The sequence below is a fragment of the Erinaceus europaeus genome, chromosome 5, assembly GCF_950295315.1.
Source record: "Erinaceus europaeus chromosome 5, mEriEur2.1, whole genome shotgun sequence".
NCBI lineage: Eukaryota > Metazoa > Chordata > Mammalia > Eulipotyphla > Erinaceidae > Erinaceus > Erinaceus europaeus.
This window is the reverse complement of record NC_080166.1, coordinates 112,958,785-112,982,846: the sequence shown is the minus strand read 5'-3', so window position 1 is coordinate 112,982,846 and position 24,062 is coordinate 112,958,785. Positions and strand designations below refer to the sequence as shown.

Here is a 24,062-nt window from a genome sequence, read left to right as displayed (position 1 = left end):
GGCTTCTTGCCTTTAAATAAAATTAAAAAATATGTAAAGTGTTAGTAATTTACTGTCTTGTTACCTGTATTGACAAAAAAAAAGTTCATTTGGACAAAAAATTTTGGGGAAGTGCTTTTAATCACCATTTTCCCCCAATGAACTGGAATGGCTTCAAGAAACTTGATGATTAATTAAAGACAATCTAACTTCAAAAGATGCACACATCTGATTCTCTGTCATTGCAAGCCAAGTAAGGATCTGTCTCAGAGTATTTATCTCAAACTCCTAGTGGAAATGGCTACGGAAGAAGGGCAAATGCTAGAAGAAGTGGAAATGGCAGACAACCGAAGGGAAAAGCTAACTTCTGAACTGACCAAGTTTAAGTTTAAAAAAAAAAAAACTACTGAAAAAAATTTTATGAAGCAGTTAAAAAAATGAAATATTCATAAGTTATAGGAAAGCTATACTATCTACAATTTTAGGTAAGGGATTCCACTATAAAAGAACCTATCCACATGAATAACTACATTAAATTACCACCTAGGATCTTGATGTCTTCCCAAATTCTGGAAGCACAATGAAGGCCAGATTTTTTGAGTTTTTCTTTTCTAGGGAGAACTGGGTAGACAAGAGTAGGAAATAGCCCTTTACTCTGTGGTACAGATCCAAACCAGCAAATATAAGCCTGAGGCAACTTTTTACAGTTAAATTAAAAACCTTTGAAAATAGAAGTTTATCATGAAAATGTTGACAGATCCTTCATCAGGGCAAGGCTTGTAGGCAACACAAAAACATAAAGAAAGCTCTCCCAGAAGCACAATTGCACTCTGTGTGGGGGGATTGAGTCGTCCAGTGGGTGCCATTGGCCAGCAAACAACCGTGATTTAATGTGTGTGAGTATAGTCCTATGGTAGCTCTGCCACCCTCTAAGCAAAAACAAATTTTCTTTTCTTAATTTTTTTTGTTCCAGCTGAAATATGCCTCAAAGGGGAAAGGATATCAATTTTAGCCTCCGTTCATGGATATATTGCTTTCTTTCAACAATATCTAGCGCGGCCTGTCAACCACCACCCATGGGGGTGGCTGAGTGGGTTACAGGAAGGTCTCATTGAATACAAAACACCAAGTGTTTTTAGTAGTTTATTTGCATTTTTTCTCTGCTTAATTTAATATGCACCACATGTATTTGATGAGGGCTACGGGTCAAACACATTTCCAGTGACTGAAATCTTACTCTTCCTTCTAACTGGAGCAAGTCACATATTTATTGATTATGATGAATAAAATGATTTTTGCTATGATGTCAAGAAAAAAACATGTTTATTAATATGAACAATTCTCACCTATGGAGATGATTTACACGATGCAAGGTTTCTTTCTTAACTAGTCTACTACTGAACTGAAAAAGAGGTATCTTAAAATTCCCTCAGAAATACTATATGGTTGGTCATGTATCAAGAAAGGAAAGACAATCCCCATCACTGGGCCACCACCATAAGAGCTATATTTAATACTTAGAAAATAAAAGATGAAAACACTTATGGCAATGGTTAAATTGATCATTACAGAGACACGCTGCCATCATGGCACATGTTTGCTCTACGGCAAAAGGAAACAGAAAATATGAACAATTTGGTTATAGAACTTCCATAAAGAACACTACCACTTGCATTGTTTCAGACCTGAACTATCCCACGAATGGTGTGTGTGTGGGGGGGAGGGGGAGAAATCAGATAGCACTGGCGAAAAGCAAAGCAGTCTGGATATACCAGTGTAATCAGCATGACTTGTGCTTGCCTGTTAACCCTCTGAGTACACCCCGGACATTCAGTATCTTGGTAGCTTAATGCTGAAAAGATTGCATTCCATCTGATTACTCGATATTTCTACTTTACAGGCCACATTCCACTGGTGATTCAGTATAGATGACTCACATTCTATTGCAATGCAATGAGGTCCCCATGCTGAATGGGCCCTGCATTCTTCTGAGCTGTCCCTCTGCATTGGGCTGGGAAACACCTCAATGTTTCCATGTTCCAGAGTCCTCCCGGACCTGAAGGAAAGGAGGCCTGAGCCATGCACTAGAGGTTCCGTAGACTAGTTGCTGAAGCAGCACATATAGTATCCATAGGAAAAAGCATTCACTCAGAAAAAGAAAGGAAATGACAATCTACTGTTGGTAAGTCTCTGCCCAAAAAACTCTTGATAGTCACATATTTAGAGACGAGGTCAAGTTATATACACATGTTTGTAGTCCTGCTTGGAACTGTGCTTTGCTTTAGAGCTCTGAAGAAAGCATCAATTTTTGAGTTCAGAGTACAGGACTAATAAGGTATTCTTCTGTTTTAAATTGCCCAATTGGCTTGTGCTACTTTGCAAATATTATCTTCAAGACTCTTAAGAGGGGGGAAATTCTCAATAAACGATATACTGTTTGTATGTCAAGACAAGCATTTTCATTTTATTCACATTTTTTCCCTCTGCTTATTTTAATCCACACCACATGTAAGTTAGATGAGATCAATTTAGGCATGAGAGAGCAAAACATTGTGGAGACTGCAGAGTCTGGATGGGCTGTGATACCTAGAATCTACATGAATACAGACTATTGCTAATGAGCTAAAGAGTAGAAAGCAACAATTCAAGGGCAATGTGTACTTGCAGACAGAGAACTGACTCTAGAAAGGCCATGCACACACTTCAAGGCTTTAGATACCAAATCACATTCAAGACAGAGAGACTATGAGTGCTGTCCAGCCCTCCAGAAGCAAATTTCCTGCAAGATCACTTACTAGTTGTCTCCAAGATGACGGAGCTGAGCTAACTTAAGAGGAAGTTTAAATTGAGGCTCTGCATTCTAAGACACGGTAGCTAGCCTCCTCTCATAGCACTGCAGTAAGTAGGAAGGCGCAAGCCTCCATCCCAAAATGTCACACACCCCAGGGGAAATTCACTGGAGAGGAATTTGGCAACAGGATTGAAAATACAGCTCTTTTAGAAGATATGGGTAGAAGTTAGAAAAGCAATACAAATTTCTGGACAGCTACAGAGGGCGGTCTAAGACTCTCTCTAAACTCACCCTTGTTAATGAATTTTTTCCCCTCAGGCAAACTGTGACTTCTAAAGCTCCCATCTTGCTTTCCATGGCAGATTAAGGTAGGTAACCTAAGAATCCACCTCAGCAGTGATTTGTACACTTAAAATCCATATGAAGAACATTTGGGATGGTCTTCCTACTGTGCTGACTTCTTAGCCAACTTAAAAAGCTCTTGCCTCTTGTCCCCTATGCCCCAGGGCTCCTATGTATATGGAAGTCACACCATGTATGGATTTGACATCAAAGACTGGAGTGCATGAAAACTGTAAGTGAGAAAAGAACAGGATCTGGTTTCCTTTTTCTGTTTGACATCCCAGCCCTACAGAGCACCTGGCAATTTATTGCTCTTTTCCACCAACTGTTACTTTCCTAAAGATGTCTCACACTGGGCAGGCAGACCCTCCTCACTCTGAGCACAAGACAAGGAAAGGTAGCTTCCCAAAGGTCTGCTCTGGCACTAGCAGCAGCTGATGTGGAAGCAGCATTTCTGGGGCATCATTAGCACATCTTCCTATGGAGACAGCTTATTTTGGAGAGGATTTATCTTCTGGGTTTTTGCCATAGACCCAGTTCCTTCTATATGTGATATCTGACTCCTGGATGTTGAAAGTCCCTTCCTTACAGAATTTTGAGGAAGGAAGAGGGTTGCTTTACCTAAGTTTTACCTAAATTTTAATCCTGTCAAGTTCTAAACCCACAAAAAGAGACAAGCAAGAAACCATCCTAGATGTCCTTCTCATCTGGACATCTCAGCATCTAATAACATTCTGCATCTGTAGCAAAATCAAGCCATGCATGTTATACATCCAAAGGTCTGGCAAATTTCCCCAAGGGTTCTCTATAAAATTCTATGCACTCAGAGGGTTAACATGTGCTATATTACATACTGGAGGTCACAGCTTGACTGATGGAAACATTCCCTTCTTCAATGTCTTAAAAAGTTGCAAATTAGCTTAAACCCTTTGAGGACCCTAATAGCAGCAAGTTGCCATCTTCACAAACAACAAACAGGTCATCTCATTCAGCAAAGGGAAATCACTAGAAAGATACCAGAAAACACACTTTCTGTTCTGCCATTGAAGCATTGTGTGCTAGATGGATCAGACGATTTTTTTTAACATAAATTTGGGCAAAAAAAATCTCAGAGTCTCAAAGGGTTAAGCTAGAACTTTGAGTAAAAGGATCTTATTAAAATGGTGAGTTGGGGGAGCGAACAGTCTCGGAGGAGCTTGGGGAATAGTCTTCTGATTCCGAGTTGAGTTCAGGTGGAGCTGGCTGTGCCTTGTACCGACTCCTCACATCCTGGTGGCGTCTTCGTCGGAAAACCTGCCTCTCCTTATCAAGAGCGGTGGTCTAGCAGGGGCATAAAATGAGAAAGAGGACAATTAGGCCTTAGGAAATGGCAAAACAAGCATATAAACAAACAAACAAAACCCCAAACAAACAAAATACTCTGGGGAATTTTCTGAGGTCAAACATCTATGTTGGTCAAAGCAATCCATTCATGGTGGCTCATATTTTGTTGACAGTAGTCTCTACTGTTAGGGGATCGCTCTGCTCACCAAGATGCAGACACATGCAGGATGCATCCATCCTGTTTCAACTTGAGCCACTCCCCAGCCCTATCCAGACATCCCCTAGCACCGTATCTATTACCCCTGGCTGCTGTCAGTTTAGCAGGAGAATCCCTGGCAAGTGGGAGTCCTAGACCTGTGTGTCTGACATGTAATGACATGGGGTGACTTATTATCAACATTCAGATCAGGGAAACTATAATAAAGATGGAAGGTGATGAGGTTGTCAACCACATTAGACACAAGCCCCAAACTCATTCCGTAATTGTACAGCCTCATTGGAAATGATCTTATTATCCATTGATGAGGGAGTGGGGCTGAAACTCTAGGAAGGAGGGGTTTCATTTTAATGAAACTAATGTCTGAAATTGAAAGCTGCTTTGAATATAATTAAGCTAAATGGAAACCTTCCCTTGGTGTTTTGTTTTTGTTTGTTTGTTTGTTTGTTTGACTTTACAAAGGTCATTTCCACTGTAGTATGGTGGTAATTTACATAACTGAGAGTCAGTTCTGTTGGCATTCCAATTTCTGGTCACAAGACCTCCCTTTCCTGAGAAAACCTCAGGTGATCTATCTCAGGATCTCTGTAAGTAGTTCTGGAAGTTATTATGACATCAGAATGGGAATGGCATGACTTCATTACAGATTTAATGGGTGTGTGGAGGAGTGGGTCATTACAGGGAAACCTTACACAGAGAGTAGAAAATCAGGTAGAAAGCCTAAAGAAAAATACAGAACACACATAAAAGTTGAAGGCATCCTTGTTTTGAAAATCCCCTTTTAAAAAGATGTAGCCTGGAGGTGATTCTGCTTTTAAGAGATTCCTTTTCCTCTACAGGATATAGGCTACCATTTTTCCTCTTGAAAATTTACAGTTAGCTTCTTCAAAGGATGGCAATACATTTATAGCTTGCCTGGTTCTAAGAACAAAGTGAAAACTAAGCCGCTTGTACAACTGTGGTATAGCATTAGAGCAATCTTAGACCTAAAATAGGGCAATCAAAGTTCCAAAACGAAGTAATAAAGAGAGGATGAGATGCAGTGTGTACAATGGGTATAGTAAATGGCTTTGTTAGGTTGAGCTGCTCTACTTTAAAAACTATCCGCACACTGAATAATAGTTAGAAACCAACGGGGAAGATAAGCTTTAATAATCTGCTTCTCGTTTCACTAGATGGTTAATACAGTGATTCACTAACTGGTTTGTTGAAATGTCTATCTTTGCTTCTTCTACTTGGTAAATTTTTAAGGACCCTCATATATTTAGTTATTGGTCATACAGCCAGAGATTTTACGATATTTTCAGTAACTTAAACCCAAATTCCGAACTTTATTTAAATACTGGAAAGTTACTACTCATGGTATTTTGCTTTCAAAGCAAACTAAAACTGTTCTGTTTGTATAGAGTTGAATGTTTGTTAAAAGAAAAAAAACAGACAGACACTATTTAGTCTGACTGACATAAAAACCAATCTGAAGTTAATCCAAGAGTAATATAAACTTTTTCTCTTGGTTATAAAAAGCATTTCTATTTCTACCTTTCTGAGAAAGAAAAACAGCCTCGGCACTGGGCTGCATATGGGCTAGTGAACTGAGGATTCCTGGTGTGTGTGCATGGGGAAGCAGAGAATTTTCATTTCGCTCTACCCATTTCTGGCTATAAGGACCATTCTTTCAGTTCTCTCATCTATTAAGTAGCAGAAATTCTACCTTCCTAAGAAGTAACTTGGACTAGAGGAAAACACCTCAGAGAAAGCTCATACTGGGTCTTACTATTGTGAGACACACTCCTGGCTGCAGGTTTGGAAGTAGACATTTCTCTCAAAGTACTGTGACCTGGTTTATAAAGGAGAGTTCAGTGTTGGACACACTCCCCTTATTATTGTCACTTTCCTATTTCCAAATTCTCCTAAAAACAGTCTTACTCTCTTTCTTACTTATCCCTCTATGTAGAGATCTCCCTGCCCTGTCCTTTAAAAAAAAAAACTGTTGTAAGAACCTGGGTTCAAGCCTCTGGCCTCCACCTGCAGGGGGTAGGGGGAATGCTTCACAAGTGGTGAAGTAGTATTGCAAGTATCTATCTCTTTGCCTCTCTACCACTCCCATCCCCTCTCAATTTCTTTGTTCTACCAAAGAAAAGAAATTTTAAAAGGGGGGAGGTGGATGACTGCTTGGAGAAGTACATTGGTCATGCAAGCACCAAGCTGTGATCCTCTTGGTGGCATAAAAACAAAAATCACCACCACTCTTTGTCACTACCGTGTCTCTAGTTAGCAACAGTTTCAATATTCACCTCTGTAGACAAGCTCTAGAGCTCCTCTGCTCCTCTGCTTTCATGTGCATCAATTTATAGCAGCTCCCTGATGGCTACATCATGTCAGAATCATATGACATGATGTAAGTGAGTGAAGACTGCTTCTGTTGGATTTACAGACTCCGCCTTTACAGACAAGGGAACCGACACTGAGGCTGGTGGAGAGATTTATCTACATCACATTACTAATTACAAGGCATAATTTAAGTTGCCTCCTTCCTAACTTAGCAGCTTCTTTCCATTTACTCTCAAGCCTATTACAGCAGAATCAAATGGAGCTACTACACTCTAGTCTCTCAGTCCTCCTCCAGTTGAAACCAGCTCAATGAACTTTAAAAGTCAGAAGACCAAAGCATTCCCATGTAGATGGCTGAGAAACCTCTCTCACGTATAGCATGTTAGGGTGCAATTTGAATACAATCCCAGGAGCCATATACCAACTGACAGACAGGCAATTTTTAGTGTGTGTGTGTGTGTTTTCCCTAATTTTCTTTAATCCATATGGATTGAACCTGGTACTTCCAGTGCCTCAGATATGAAATAAACTTTACATAACTACTACACTATCTTTCTCCAGTCCAAGAACTACAACTCCTTATTCACTCAGAACACCTTTTATATTCTTCAGGACTACACAGCAGTGTTCAAGATTCCCAGTGGAGCAGCTCTCAAAAATATTCCACAGATTCTCTCACCCTGGGTTCTTACTCATTCTGCTCCCAGCTCTCCAGGCTGTCACGAGTAGAGGGAATGCCTTCCTTCCCCAAGTTCCAGTAAAATCTACTAGTGCCACCACTATACATCTGGTGCCAACAAAATTACTTAACTTCCTAAACTCTTCGGAAGACAAGGTCAAGTTCTGAATATTTGTTCAGTGTTCACCATAGGTCACAGCACCCAACAGAATATAAATGTTGTGCCATTTGAAATATAGAGAAGCGCAGGATGGGGGGGTTCATATTATTTCCCACCGAGCACCTAACCCCCAGTCCATCCTGCACATGGCTGACAGGCCGATTACCCCTAGGTCCCATTTATTTACAATTCCTCATCAAGTCCAACTCCTTGTCCTAGGATCCACAATAAAGATGTCTGGTGTCAGTGGTCAGGTAGTGGCACACCCAGTTAAGTGCACATATTACTAAGCACAAGGTCCTGGGTTTGAGCCCCCACTCCCCACCTGCAATGGGGAAGCTTCACAATGAAGCAGGACTTAAGGTGTCTTTCCCTCTCTCTACCTCCCTGTCCTCTCTCAACTTCTGTCTATGCTATCTTAAAAAAAATTAGAAAGGAAAAAATGGCTACAGGAGTAGTGGTGGATTCATAGCTAGCATTGAGCCCCATCAATAACCCTGGTGGCAATAAAAGCAAACAAACAGATAAGTGAAGTTTTCATGACATCAGCAGACTCACTGTCCCTTATCAGCAGGTTTTCAGGCTTCTAGAATAGCCTCTAATATCTCTGCTTACAGTCAATACAGTTTCCTTTTGAGCATTCCCTGCTTGGTTTTGAGCATTCCCTGTTTGGTTTCAGTGTAGGTAACAACCCTCCCTCTTCTTTGAGCATGGGATAGGAGTAGACCTCTGACTCCAAAAAAGCCTGAAATTCATGCATCTCAATACTTATGACTGGCTCATTGACCTTGAACACAAGGGGACATTTGCTGAGACTTGGCATTTATAGTCATCCTAACTTTGAGAGGATGGTAGGCTTGAAGCTGCTTTCCACATCCAGGTATCAGATGACACTCCTGACAAACGTCAACACAGTGAGACTGAGGAGAGCCCACAGTGAGAACTGAATCCACCCATCAGACTCAAGCTTTGGCTCTGTAAGATGACACATAATAATAAATGCCTTTCTTTTTATTATATATTTGTTCTTTTTTGCTTATGTGAGTTTGACTTGGGATTTCTTCACTTAATAAAATAAAAACAATAGAATAAAACAATGCTAAGGAATATACCTCAGAATACCTTGTATTTTTTTTTTAGGTTTTCTTTCTTTCTTCCTTCTTTCTATCTTTTCTGTCTTTCTCCCTTTTATTTCTTTCTCTCTTTTCTTTCCTTCCTTCCTTCCTTCCTCTTTCTTTCTTCCTTTCTTTCTTCCTTTCTTTCTTTCTTTCTTTCTTTCTTTCTTTCTTTCTTTCTTTCTTTCTTTCTTTCTTTCTTTCTTTCTTCCTTTCTGCCATCAGGGTTACCACTGGAGTTCAATACTCACATGATGAATCTACCACTCCTGGCAGCCATTTTCTCTTCCCCTCCCACTTCATTTGTTAGGACAGTGAGAAACTGAGAGAGGAGGGGGATATATATATATAGAGAGAGAGGGCGAGACACAGAGAGACTCCTGCAGTACTTGCTTCACCGATAATGAATTTACTTCCTTGAAGGTGGGGAGCAGGGGCTTGTACCTGAGTCCTTGTGCATGTCCACTTAAGCTGGTTGCTACTGCTTGACCCTCCAGGATGTCTTTATGTCATTTTCCATTTTCACCTTTACCCTGGCTCAAGACATCCACCAACCTGAAATCACCTCTTCAAATCTGTCTGCTTCCCAAGACTGGATCAACATGAATTTCCTCCAATAAACTTTTGCTTTCTAAAGTCCACAGGCAAGTTTTGTCTTAACCAAATTTTTGTTACCTTTCATTAACACTGGCTTCCCACTATTTTTTTGTTGTTGTTGTTTTGGTGCAGATTTTTCAAATGCCATACAAATTTCTTTATGGTAGAAACTTCCTTACCCTTTTCAGAATGCCCAGTGGATTGTATACACATATTATAAAAACATTACTGTGTGTGGGGGGGTGTGTGTCTGAGAGTTTAATGTGCGATTCCATACAAAATCTTGGGGCACTTTTTGATCCAGATAGATAGATAGTAAGTATAATTATAATACTGAATCATTCACATATTGCTACCATGCACTCCCATGTGGTGCTGGGGCTCAAACCTGGGCATAAAACTTGCATCACACACAAGGCAAAGCAGAAACTCTACCTGATAAGCTATTTTTCAGCCTAAATATTTCCTAAGCAATATAGAACTTTAATTATTATAGATGACTGTACTTTCTGAAGGATTAAAAAAAAACAGAGCCCTGAAACTACTTTATAAAAAGTTAAATGATGGGAGTCGGGCTGTAGCACAGCGGGTTAAGCGCAGGTGGCGCAAAGCACAAGGACCGGCATAAGGATCCGGGTTCGAACCCCGGCTCCCCACCTGCAGGGGAGTCCCTTCACAGGCGGTGAAGCAGGTCTGCAGGTGTCTATCTTTCTCTCCTCCTCTCTGTCTTCCCTTCCTCTCTCCATTTCTCTCTGTCCTATCCAACAATGACAACAACAATAATAACTACAACAATAAAACAACAAAGGCAACAAAAGGGAATAAATAAATAAAATAAATATTTTTAAAAAAAAAGAAAAAAAAGTTAAATGATTAAGAGTTTGCAAGGGTAATGACCAATATATAAATATATGATTTATGGGGCCAGGTGGTGGCACTTCTGGTGAAGCACACGCAATGCACTACAGTGTGCAAGGACCCAGGTTCAAGCCCCTGGTCTCTACCTGCAAGAGAAAAGCTTCACAAGTGGCGAATCAGGGCCACAGGTGTCTCTCTGTCTCTTTCCCTATCTCCCCCTCCCTTCCTCTCTATCTCTATCAAATAAATAAATAAATAAAAGAATATATTAAAATATTATTTTTGTTTCAAGTTTGAGCAAATGCTTACATAAGATAGTCAATGTTTTCTTTTTTTTTAATTTTTTTTTATATTTATTTATTTTCCCTTTTGTTGCCCTTGTTGTTTAACATTGTTGTGGTTATTGATGTCATCACTGTTGTTGGCTAGGACAGAGAGAAATGGAGAGAGGAGGGGAAGACAGAGAAGGGGAGAGAAAGATAGACACCTGCAGACCTGCTTCACCGCCTGTGAAACGACTCCCCTGCAGGTGGGGAGCTGGGGGCTCGAACCGGGATCCTTACGTCGGTCCTTGCGTTTTGTGCCAGGTGCGCTTAACCCGCTGCGCTACCGCCCAACTCCCTCAATGTTTTCTTATAGCATATATTTCTCTATGATTGAATTTTTATCTGTTTCCCAGCTTTATATCACAGTAATCACTGTCATATAGGACACCTTGAGAATTTTAATTGTGAAAATAAAATTAACCTGCTTCTAAAACATGTGCAGTTCAAATTTTGCAATTGAATTTTGCAGTACCCCATATGTACCTCAGGCCCAGTGAATGCATAAAGGAAAGAGAACAATGGGCCACTGTGTACTTTAAAAAGTTACTGCTATATTAATACAAATAATACAGCTGGCATTTCTTGCCTAGCTTTCATTGTCTCTCCACCCAACTCCTTCCCCCACCTCCAATTCCTTGAAACACCTTTTTCCTCTGAAGTGTTTCATTATGAATTTAAATTCTGGGTCCTTTCAACTACTCTGAAAGGTTACTTGACTATTATTATTATTAATTATTATTATAATTGTTATTAATATTATCAAGGTCTTCACTAGGGCTCAGTTCCTACACAACTCTATCACTCCTGACAACCGTTACTTTTTTCCTTTTAGATAGCAGGTGAGATACAAAGAGAGAGATAGAGATAGAGACTGAGTGAGAAGTGAAGACTCCACTGCTCATGAAGCTTCCCTGCAACCACTGTTCCCACGTGGTGGTCAGGGGTTCAAACCTGGGCCTGAGCCCATGGTAATGTGTATGCTCTACGGAGTGAGCCACCTCCAGTCACCTAGGTTGCTTGAATTATCAAACACAAAACAGGTTTCCAGATGCTGAGCAAACAGACTTTCTCTTATCTATCACCAGTATTTGGTAGGTTAGGCTGTCCTCTGGTATAAATTTGATATTCTTTTAAAACATAAGACTTCTTAATAACTATTTTATTAGCTACTTTGCAGCCTTGTTAGAACCAACTGGAAGGGACCTGCAGTGGATTTCCCAAGTGTTTCCTCATTAAATTATCACTTCATTAAGAGTTCCTAAGAAAATCTGAAGCATTATCACATTTTTGGTGCTCATTATCACTGGTTAGAGGTGAGTGAGAAATCTCTTGCAGTTGTGGAGTTGACCAATACTAGCCCAATCTGAATCCTCAAGCTACTTAAATACATACCCAGTACTGGCTGCTGTAGTGTATATGGGGCTAAGATGAAATATTGAACTGGGAATACTGGTTAAAAAAAAAAAAAAACTTGAGAGCCCCAGGGCCCTAGTCAGGAAGTCCTTAGATTCCCAAGGAGACATGATGGGCCTAGACCTCTAACAGATCCCTCTCTCCACTGTCACTGGTCATTTCCATCAGGAACAACATAATGGACCCCTTTGTGGGTCTCTATAGGACCCTGCTCTTAATATGGATCAACAATGTTAAGGACAGCCCCATTCTCCAAATGGAGGCTGGGCAACATACTCTGCCACTCAAGGAAGATAGGTCCTGAAATTAGTGCAGCCTGAAATGTTCCTAGCCATAACCACAGAATGTGAGTTCAGACCTATAGAGATGCAGAGGTTATACAGGCTCCTGTGATAAATATGGGCCCCAGATCAGATCAATGGAGTTTACAGTTAACAATATTTATACATTTTTCCCATATATGGGAGCTACTCTTTTCCCTGATCCAGATTTCTAGTCCTTTTTACAACTATGACACCATCTCCTCAGACAATTACTTGGGTTCACCTGCATGTTAGCTGTCAGGCTCAGGGAAAAATTAGTAAAGTAACGGGTCCCTTGGAATATACCTAAAATAGATCTACTAGCTATTTCCAAAACAGAGACCCCCAAATCTCATCTGCTATATTTTTGCCTTTAGGTTCCTGATTATTCAACAATTTGTTCTGCTTTATATCTTAATGCTTTTTTAGCCACCAAGTTCCAGATGCTACCATGATGCCAACCTGACTTCCCTGGGTAGATGACTTTACCAATGTGTCCTGGAGCCCTGTGTCTCCAGAGTCCTGCCCCACTAAGGAAACAGAGAGAGGGGCTGGGAATATGGACTGACCTGCCAGCACGGTTCATCGGGGAAGCAATTACAGAAGCCAGACATCCGACCTTCTGCACCCTGTAATGATCCTGGGTTCATGCTCCCAGAGCAATAAAGAATAAAGTTTTCAAGAAGGGGATGGGATATGGAGTTCTGGTAGTGGGAATTATGTGGAGTTACACTCCACTTACCCCATGGTCTTGTCAATATTTCCATTTTATAAATAAATTAAAAAATACTTGAGGGTGCCTGATGGTGGTACAGCTGGCTGAGTGCACATATTACAATACTCAAGGACCCAGATTTGAGCCCTTGGTCCCCATCTGTAGAGGCAAAGCTTTTTGAGTGGTGAAGCAGGGCTACAGGTGTCTCTGTCTTTCTGTCTCTCTTCCTCTCTATCTCCCCCTTCCCTCTTGATTTCTGATTGTCTCTATCCAATAAATAAATAAAGATAATTAAAAAAAAAATTTAATGTGAAAAAATACTTGATCCAATAAATAGGTTTAAAGAAATTAATATAAATCTGTTCTACATAAAAGAAATATTGCATACCCCAACCCCAGACTGTTAACCTTGGTTATCACAGTTTCTTTTCAGAGCTATTAGATCAAGTGTGAAGATAAAGAAAATTTCAAATAATGCCAATTTCCTAGCAACTCCAGTGGCTGCTCATATAGGATTTGGAAATCTCAGAGAAACTCTTATTTATCATGTTGTTAGTTCTAGCCACAATACTAGACACACAGACATGAAAGACAATGCTTACCTTATGTCAAGGTTTACTGAACACATACATACACTTTATGAAAGTGATTGGTGGTCTCTTGGGTTACAATAAAATGACACTGTCCTACACAGTGCTCAGATCTATTAAAACCTTAGTCCTGAGAGTAAATTTATTTATTTTTTATACTTACTTATTTATTTTCCCTTTTGTTGCCCTTGCTTTTTTTATTGTTGTAGTTATTATTGTATGTTGTCATTGTTAGACAGGACAGAGAGAAATGGAGAGAGGAGGGGAAGATAGAGAGGGGAAGAGAAAGACATGTGCAGACCTGCTTCACTGCCTGTGAAGCGAGCGACTCCCCTGCATGTGGGGAGCCGGGGGCTTGAACTGGGATCCTTACGCCAGTCCCTGAGAGTGAATTGGAAAGCCATCTGGCTTATCTTGCAATGTTACAGGAAAAATAGAGCATAGGAGAAAAGGTCAGTGGTGAATCAAAACTAGGAATGGAGCACTAGCTTCTTCTTCTTCTTTATTTCATTTTATTAATAGTCTCAGTCCTCCCACACCTTTGTCCTGTCTGGTAGCTTGAGCTTAATCTCCTTGGAAGCAGCACAAGGGAGTAATCCAGAGTCAGCTTTTCTGACGAGTTGCACAAACTACAGGACCTTGGCCATGTTTCCTAACCACCACGAGAGTTCTCATCTCCTTGTCCCCAGGCCCAAAGTGGCTGGGGGAAGGGGGTGGTGGCAGGGGGGGAGGACTACTGTGCATGACCCAGGGCAACTTTTACCTATGAAATACTATGAATATGCTTATTATCTCCATCAATCTACCATAATGGGCTATACTTTCCTCTCAGCAAACAATAGGCTTTCAGCCTGCAGATCAGAAAAACCTGTCTTGTAATAAGTGTGAGACCTGGGTATGCACGAGATGCACCTCATTTTCACGGCGAGGCAATGTTTCCTGTCACAGCCGTAATTATTGGATTTAAATAACTACATTTTTCAGAGGCTATCACTGACTGCTTCCCTCCCCTTTTTTCCTTTCCTTAATTTATAGCTAGCCATCACAAACCGTCTTCATTTCATTAATAAAAGAACATTATTGTGCATTTTGCCCTTTAGCCCATCCATTATTCATACTACCGAGGAGACTGAACCAGGAGGCAGGCAGCTGTTGGGGCATTAATCTCAGGACCCTTTTCCTTCACTTGCCTTCGCTCTGTAGGGGACTGAGTTATGGTTTGCTTGCCACTTTAGAAATGTTTTTGCTTGCTAGTAAAACGTAGCTGACACATTGACTGGGCAATCCCCCTCCAGCCCGCACCCCCTGCATTTCCCTCTGCATTTTATTTGTCATACTTATGAGTCTGTTTTGTTTTGCTGTCCTTTGGGGTGTGTGTGTGGTGTGTGTGTGTGTGCGTGTGTGGTGTGTGGTGTGTGTGTGTGTGTGTGTGTGTGTGTGTGGTGTGTGTGTGTGTGTGTGTGGTGTGTGTGTGTGGTGTGTGTGTGTGGTGTATGTGTGTGGTGTGTGGTGTGTGGTGTGTGTGTGTGTGTCGGGGGTCTTTCCGGGAACACCACAGTGTCTGGTTAATGTGGCAGAAGGAGGTTCAGGGAGTGAAATCGAGTTGCCTTCCAAACCACTTTCTAGGGGCAGCTGTGCCAAATGTTAGCCTCAGTTTCCCTACATTGAGCTGCTCTGTGTCTCTCCACCACTACTTAAACATGGCTCCCTCTGCTAAACTGGTTCTTAACAGAATCCAACACTGACTTAATAGAATCCAACATTGACACACAATGCAATGCGTTGCTAGTTACCTACAACCAACTTGTCAAGGGGTTAAAGCTATAGCTATAAGGTGAGGTAGAGGAACTGAGGCTTCTGGAGGTCAACATTTATGTACTGGGTTCAGTCAGTGGCAAGGACCCAAATTTAAGCCCTTAGTTCCCACCTACAGGGGAAAAGGTTCACAAATGGTGAAGATGGGCTGCAGGTGTCTCTCTGCCTTACCTTCTGTGTTTCCCTCTCACCTCTTAATTTCCCTCTGTTCTACGAAGTAAAAAGAAAAAGAAAAAATGGTCAGCAGGAGCAGTGAATTTTTTGTGCAGGCACTGAGCCCCAGCGATGACCCCCTGCTGGAAAAAATGTATATATTTCTTATGCCCTACAGCAGAAGGTTTTTTTTTATAGTAAAGGGTGATCTGCCATGTTTTTCGTATACCATACAGGTAAGTAACAGAACATTCAAAGGCACAATAGAGCTTAAGAAAGTCTATGAAGATTTAGGACCTACTATGCAGGTAAGTTAGGGAATTACTAACAACTAGCTTTACTATAAAAACATATTATTGTTATTTTACCTAATGCCTTACTCTTTGCTTACTCTAAGTGGGGATGCTATCTGGAGGCATTTCATATGTGATTTGATTGTTTGGCCTTTTAAAATATATTCTGAACTCTTAAAAAACATATATATCTAACTAAAAGTATGTGTTACTATGCAAAATGACCTGGGTTCAAGCCCCCTAGTCCCCACCTGCAGGAGGAAGCTTCATGAGTGGTGACGCAGTGCTGCTGGTGTCTCTCCTTCTCTATCCCCCTACCCTCTCTCCTATCAAATAAATAAACACACAGAAATTAAAAACGAACAACAAAAGAAAACCACATATACTCTCAATGTTCTGGGGGGCCAGGTGATGGCACACCTGGTTGAGTGCACATGTTACAATGCGCAAGGACCCAGGTTCCAGCCCCGGTCCCCACCTGCAGAGGTAAAGCTTCACAAGTGGTGAAGCAGTGCTGACAGGTGTCTCTCTGTCTCTCTCCCTATCACTCCCTTCTCTCTTGATTTCTGGCTGTCTCGATCCAATAAATAAAGATTTTTAAAAAAGAATCAATGTTCTTCCTATATTAATAGTAAATTAAGTGCAAAGTTCAATCATCTATTTATTAATTAAAGTAGGTTACTACTGAGGTCTTATTAAGTGCTAGGCTTCTACCAGACAATGGAGCAACTGTTCCTTTTTTTTTTATTTTTATTAAACAAGACTATTCCCTACCTCAGAAAATCTGCATTATCAGTGCCATCAATTAATTTAGATTTATTTCCTCCCTAGAAATGAATTTATAAATATAGCTTAATTTTAAAATTTATTCATTTATTTTGGGAAGGTCAAATCGTTAACATTTTAGGTTTTGTAAGTCATATGTTTCTCTGACACAACCATTCATGCCTGTCCCTACAGGGCAAAACTGACCACAGGTGATTTCTATGTGAATAGCTCGTGGGCCATGTGCCAATAAAACTTCATAAAAACATGTAGTTGGTTAGATTTGGTTCATTCGCCTTGTTTTACTAATCACTACCCTAGTGGATAACGTCTTAAACTTCTATTTCATCAGAGCTTTTAACTATAGAATATTAAAAGTGAAATTTAATGTCACAAATGCCTATATCTTATATAAGTTTTACCAATTAGAACATCAGAAAAAATTCATGTTTCTACTTGAGTGACAGGTGTTTTGATCTGAAGAGAGATTGGTTTTCTCAGGAAGATCTGCCTCTACTGTGCAGTGGATGCTTTTCTCTCCGAAGTGGCAGAAACCCCTGGAAGCGATCTTTTTTGAGTTCCTCCTTCAAGGGGAGGTCTGTGAAGATACTTCTGCACTGGCAGCTCAGCCAGGTTTGCACCACCTAGTGAAAGGCTCTGAAAACGCTTCTCATTTTTTTATAGACGGAAAAACTGACAAAGGAATAAAATGTAACTTGCCCAAGGTCACAAGACAGGTGGGACAAACTGGATTCAAATCCAGTTTCCTGGCTCCAAAATTACAAATTGCCCATATTCTGTACTGCCAACTTAATATCTAGTCTATTTTATCACAATTTCTAAGAATTTCTGAGTGTCTTCTGTTTAACGTGTATCTGAGAACTGTTCGATTTCAGCATCCTGACATTTACAATCTTTGTAGAATAATGGAGGGTTAATATTCATAATGAGGTTCTCTAGCATGTATTATTTGCTAATGAAGTCAACATAGTATCAGTGAGCAACACTGGACATATCTGGGTCCATGCATGGCAGGAATGAGTATGCAAAAAAAGAAGTATAGATATTTACTTTAAAACCAGTAAGAGGGAAAGATTTCCAAAGATGGGTCAAATGAAATAGATACCGCAACTTTTCTGATCTATACCTAATCATCAAGAACCTCCACAAGTCTTAGAATGCCATGACAATTTTCTTGTTTCTAACAACTATGTTAAATGTCTGCATGCTCATTGCACAGCAAAAACAAATACAAAGCCTATCTGGTGAAGGGTATAGTGTGATGACACCTATAAGGGGAAAATAGGAAATGGTACACAGGTGACAACAACTGTCTTGTAAATCATCATCTCCACAAAAAAGTGAGCTAAAAGAAAAGTCCTCTCTTAAGTTACCTACCCCCATGGACAAAATGAAATCTCCAATAGAAAGCAACCTGTTTGACTTAGTAAACTGTAACACAGGTGCCTCACGAGTCCTGTGTTTCTTTCCATAACTATTTGTGAAAATATAATAGAAGCTACTGCTTATATTTTGAGCCTCTTGGTTAAATAACTCACTTTTTAAAGCTGTGAAATGGAGCATCATTTTTCCCCTCAATATTGTTTTCTCTCACCACAGTCTAGGAGGGTTGGAAATCTAATATAAAACAGCCTTTTCCGAGGGCTCACCTAGTAAGATGTTAATCTTACAATGTATGAGGGCCTGGATTTGAACCCTGGAACCACATGGGAGCACTGTGGCATTAGGAGAGGCTCCACAGATGGCAGAGTGTGCTTTCTTTCTCTTATCCTTTCTCTTAGTCTCTATTAGAAATAAAAAGAATGGAAAAGTCAATCTGATAAGGATAAACTCTCACATGTGTGAGGCTTCAACACTGGGTGGGGGGTTAAGAATGAAAGAATGGAAGGGAAGGAAGGAAGAAGGAAGGAAGAGAAGAAAAAAAGCAAACTAAGCTTTTCTCTGTGTGAAGTTTACTGTTAGAGAGAGGGAGTCTCAGGCCAAGGGTGGGGCAGGATGTCAGGGCTCAGACTCGAATGAAAGAGCTCTTTCTCCACCCCCAGGGCAAGGCCAAAGCAAAGTGGGTAGAAGCAACCTGCAATGCCATGCAGCTTGCTATGTGACCTTGGCCTCGTGCTGAGGCTGACCTAGCAGTCTTTCTCACCCTTGCTGCGGTCTCTCTTTTGCTTTCCTGGGCATTGCTCTTTCAAAGCTGTGCCCACTAGGATGCATTTAACTAACTTCATTCCTTTGGAACAGCAGAGCATGACAGCATTTAACAGCCTCACAAAGATCGTGAACTGCTGCCATGGCTCTGCCTCATTGCTCATTGTGCTGGGAAGGGGGACCAACCTAGCTCTAACCCAGTATGTACATTTCCATCCCGTTAGACCTGGGAACTCACCCACCCTTGTTGTCCCGGCTAGCCTCTGTGCCTTATCTCCTTTCACATTCTAAGCTTCTGTCCTGTTTTGATATTTGCTTTATTTAATCAGGGTGTCCTGTTCTGGCTGCCACCTCATCCCTCTGTGCCAAAGATGCAGGAGTTCTCCTCTATGCACTTCAGTGACAGCTTCCCTTGGGGGAAGGCAGGCACGTATGTGACTGCATCTGCTTTGGATTAGGGCATATTTTCAGGACGGGGAAATGTAAGGGGGCATAAAGTAGCCGGGCCAACCAGGGAGTGGAGCAGCCCAGGCAGTTCATTCCCGGGAGATATTCTGTCCTCTTATATCACCCTCTGAACCCTCACAGTATGGCGTGAGGATCAAGTTTTTTAGGATAAATGGACCAAGCAAGTTGCTACTTCTGGGATTACAACTTGCAAGCAATTTTGTTAAGAGACAGAAGAATGAAGCCAGAAAGAGAAAACATACCTCCTGCCATCTCTCTGCCTTTGAAAAAAAAAAAAAAGCCCATTAAGAGGGACTTTCCAGTTCTGGGAACCCCAGAGATGCTTTCTCTAGCCTATGCCCAATGGGAGCTGGTTCACAAAATAAGAAAGCCTGTCTCCGAGTACTGAAAACAGCCATGAGCACTTGTAAACGCAACTGGGAGCAGGTATGGGCACCCGCGATGGTTGTTTATGTTAGAAAGTTGGCTGCCACTGCAGTTAGACAAATGCTCCCACTTCTGCAGAGATAAAAGGCAAGTGTTTGTAATCAGTGAGGAGAGTGTGTGCGTTCCAGAGCTAAATGACGTTATAAAACTTCCTAATTAAGCACACACACACCAATGAGTATTTAGCATCATCTCTCCCATTTAGCTTTACATACTGGGCGCACTGTTCAGTGCAGCATTAACTATAAACATTGTTGTTACTGCCCCCAGCTGGAAAACAGAGCAGTTCATGTGTGGAAGAAAAAAGAGATTAGCTCCCATCTGCTCCTGCCCATTATTCAGGGATATGTCATTTTGTCTGAGGATGGGAACCATTACTAGGATTTCGGTCAAAATGATCTCTTTATTATTTGGTGGCATTTATCAGTTACGTTTGCTTGATGTTTTCTTTCCATCCGTGTCCCTTAAGTTCAGTCACATACTTTTCTAAATTTTTTTTTTCAGATTCACTAATATGTGTGATTTTGCTATTCAAACATGCACAGCTGTAATTGGACATACTTGATGGCCGGTTTTAATTGTATACCAACTTTTCTCATATAGGTTGGTGAATATGCCTGGGGTTAGGAGACATACAATTAAAGGAGGTTGGCACATGGTGTGATTCAATTTTTATAAAGTATAAAACCTTGCAAAGCTAATTAATGTGGACAGACTCCAGGTCAGTGTTTACCCTTGGGGCTATGGGACACTCCTGGAAGGGTCTGGGGTGGGAAGAAAAAGATTAGGGGCCAGGGGTGTTAAAAACGTCCTGTGCCTGCTCTGGGTGCTGTTCTACAGGGGCAAGTTCAGATTGTGAAAATTTACAAAGCTAGCTCACTCTTTGAATTTCTATTATAAAATATAGATGGCTCATCTTCTAGGTAAAGAAGGTGAAAGGGGAAAATATGCATGTAGGTAAGTCCTGATTAGTTCACTGCCCTTTCCCAAATGATTAAAACTAAAAAAAATTAAGTTCTTTCTACATCTATAAAGTAAATTTCCTTTGGTGACTTAGAAGACTCAAGTGTGATCTATCAGTCTAGAAGATACAGAGTCCTTTATGCAAAACTGACATTGAAAGGTTCTGTTATTATAAACAGATTTGGAAATGATTGTGACCTAATTATATCTGGATAGTTTGTCAAAGTGTGTCCTGTCTGCTTCTCTATTTTTTTTTTGTTTTTAGTGTACAATTACAAAAAAATTAGGAGCAGTAATCATATACATTAGAATCACACATATATTTAATTTATATATGTGAATATATAAAATATATATTATAGTTCAAAATATTACATATATTTAATTTTTCTCTTTTTTTGGATAAACTTTAATAGTCTAATCCATGGAACAATAATGAGAAGCAAACCTACTCTTGCAGATAGGCCCCATCGCTTATAGGGAACAAATGCCAAAGCCAATGGAAATTTCCTTAGTAAATACTCAGATATACAGATTTACCTGGAGGTCACTTCAGTAACATTATGATGGAGGAGGAAAGTTCCCTAGGGCTTTCTCAGAGTGCATTTCTCAAATCATTAAAAAACATCCGGCTTGTGGAGGATGCCCCTTGATGTATATGCCGGTAACAGAACACAACTGGAGAGAATCCTCAGCCCAGTGAAACAAAATTGGCACCTCCCATAGTCCCTTTTGCTCAAGAGCAGATAAGCCAGCTAAGTCATCTGGCAATTACAAAATTTATTAAAGAGAGAGAGAGAGAGAGATTTTCATGCAATAGGTAGGACACCAAGGGGGTTCCAGGAAGGGAACAGAACAGAACAAAACAAAACAGTGAAAAATTGAAAACACAAGCTTCTCAACACGCACAATGCATTCTATAGCTCAGTGTACTTGGAGGAGCTTCTACTGCTAACGTGTAAATGCATCGCTTCATCCAGCTAATAAGGTCAAGGTCGGGCTTGATGACTTTAAAATGACAGTATATACTTCTATAAAACATATGCGAAGGTGCTGTTGTTCTTTCATTTAATAAGGACAGATGAGCACTGACAATTGTTGTTTGAATTAGCAACATCAGGAAAATGCTTTGGTATCAACACTAAATATACTGTCCTTTTAACTGTAAGGAGAATCAATATTGAGCATGTGCAATGGAAAGAAAGCTGGCAAATGTCAGTGTGAATAATGGGTGAAAAAAAGGAATGAGGGGGAGTGGCATCTCAATCAAGATTAAAATGAAACTGATAAAGCAGCATATGGACTGGATAACAAATCAAAAGCATGTTTATCCACTGAAGGAACTGGTTAATGGAGACTGCCAGCACGTTGCCATGGAAACACTGACTGTTGAGCTGCACCATCTCATACCTTATCCAATACATTCCTGGTTGTTGGTAGTAGTCCAAAGACCCTGATCTCTTGATGGTAAACCCGTGGTCCAGCTGAGCAGAGAGAAATGGGGGCAACTCAGTGGATCAACATAGAGCTAAAGAATTAAGACTCCAGACCAAGCTGTTCTTCATTGTCTATATATGTATATTATCTATAGATAGTTACAATGCCTCTTTTGTAGGGTAACTAGCTAATATCCTAAAATTGTACATTGGAAATAAAAAAGGCAAGAAAAGACACTAACCCCTCCTGAGTATCTCAGAGGCCAATTTGTTGTAATAGATCTAATTTGTCAGACAAGTTTTTGAATGCACATTTAATAATGTTCTCTTAATTTCAGAAGGTATAAACAGCTCCTCACAACCGACAGAGTGGAAAATCCTTTATAATTAAATAAAGTACTCAAATCAGCATTAGCTACCTAAGAGAGAACAGATTGGACCCCCCTCTGAAATCTTATCCCATGAAGCTTAAATTTGAAGGCTTCATGAATATGAAATAAAAAATGAAAAATAATCATATTGTAAGTCCCCATAAATCACAGTAATTTGGATGTCTTTCCTTCAGAGTTAGTCTTCAAAAGAAGAGCTAGTCTTCAGGGTGAATCTTAATTGCATTTCTGAACTAAAAAGATACAGCATGGTCAGTACATTTCTCTATACAAAAATACAGAAAACAAAGAAAAAAGCTTCTCCCGTATATTAAAGGTACAATAAATAGAAGACAAGATAAGTTCTTAAAGTTGTTCATTTTGGAATGATATATCAGCCTTTGGCTACATGGACACAAAAGATTCGATTCCCCCAAATTTGAAAGGTATGCACTGTGCCCACTCCTCAGTTTCACTCGTGAGACAATGCAGCTTGCATACATTTCTTTACAGAGAAGCTCACGGGTGCTTTCAAATGTGGTGCTGATGACAGTTTCTACTTCTAAATTCACAAAGGCATCTCAAAAAAAAACTATACAGGCACCAGGCATTTGAACTAAAAGCTATTCCTCGAAAGATTTGATATTCTCATTATAAACTAGGCTATCCCAGTGTTCACAGAAGAGCAGTGTGAGATTTTAATCTTTTTTTTTTGTTTTTTTTTTTAAATGTACATTTCCTTTTACTTAGGAGTAAAAATGCAGCAGACTTGTTAGGATGATGGCCTACTCTGCAATTTCAGTCTGTGATGATAGCTACTTAGTAGCTAGTTCTCTACTGCCACCTAGAGAGTGTCCCATAGCACGACAGGCAGGAGTTTATTGCTTAAACTCCGGTTAGAACGAAAGCTTCCCAGCTTTATAATTATTATCACAATTATTTGCGGCCTGATAAGTATGGATTTGTTCAATTAGACTGAAATGCTCTATTTGCATGAGCAAAATTCAAAAGGAGAACTTTAAAACATTAAGAGAATTACCTACTAAAATAATAAACAGCTTTAAATGGGAAAAATAAATTGGAACTGACATCTTAGTCATCAGTTCTTCATCAAGCTGAGTAAATCTAATAATGCCTCCCTCCCTGTCTTAGCTCTCAAGAAGTCCACCGTTAAAATGTCATCTCTAATTCCATTTTATGTCTATAAATTGCATTTTAATAACCTTTTGCTTCCCTCTCTGTTCTGTTTTGCTTTGTTTTGTTTCCTTCACCCGACCCCCACCCAAGCCACTCCCAGATACTGAGACAGGTAATGGAGGGACAATGGAGTCTTTCTCAGAGGCAAATATTGTAGCTATAAGAACAACAATGGGTTTTCTCCTAATCACATTGCCTGACCTCAATGTCAGAACACCATTTCTCCTTTGAGAAGAACCATATGAAGTCTCTGAGCCTCTAGCTAGTAATTACT

The 24,062-nt window shown here is 40.2% G+C and overlaps 1 protein-coding gene across 7 annotated transcripts in view; it reads right to left on the bottom strand.

Moving 5' to 3' along the window:
- Positions 1–1,109: 1,109 nt before the first annotated feature.
- Positions 1,110–24,062, bottom strand: part of DCLK1 (doublecortin like kinase 1) — a 383,977-nt gene continuing 361,024 nt past the window's right edge. For 4 of the 7 annotated variants that reach the window (XM_060191631.1, XM_060191629.1, XM_060191628.1 and 1 more), the window contains one exon: positions 1,110–4,432. In XM_060191631.1, coding sequence (XP_060047614.1) covers positions 4,268–4,432 — 165 coding nt within the window. In that variant the 3' untranslated portion in view covers positions 1,110–4,267. Of the gene's footprint in view, positions 4,433–22,197; positions 22,272–24,062 lie in introns of all 7 variants that reach the window. The other 3 variants (XM_060191632.1, XM_016186924.2, XM_007520276.3) reach the window with 2 other exon arrangements.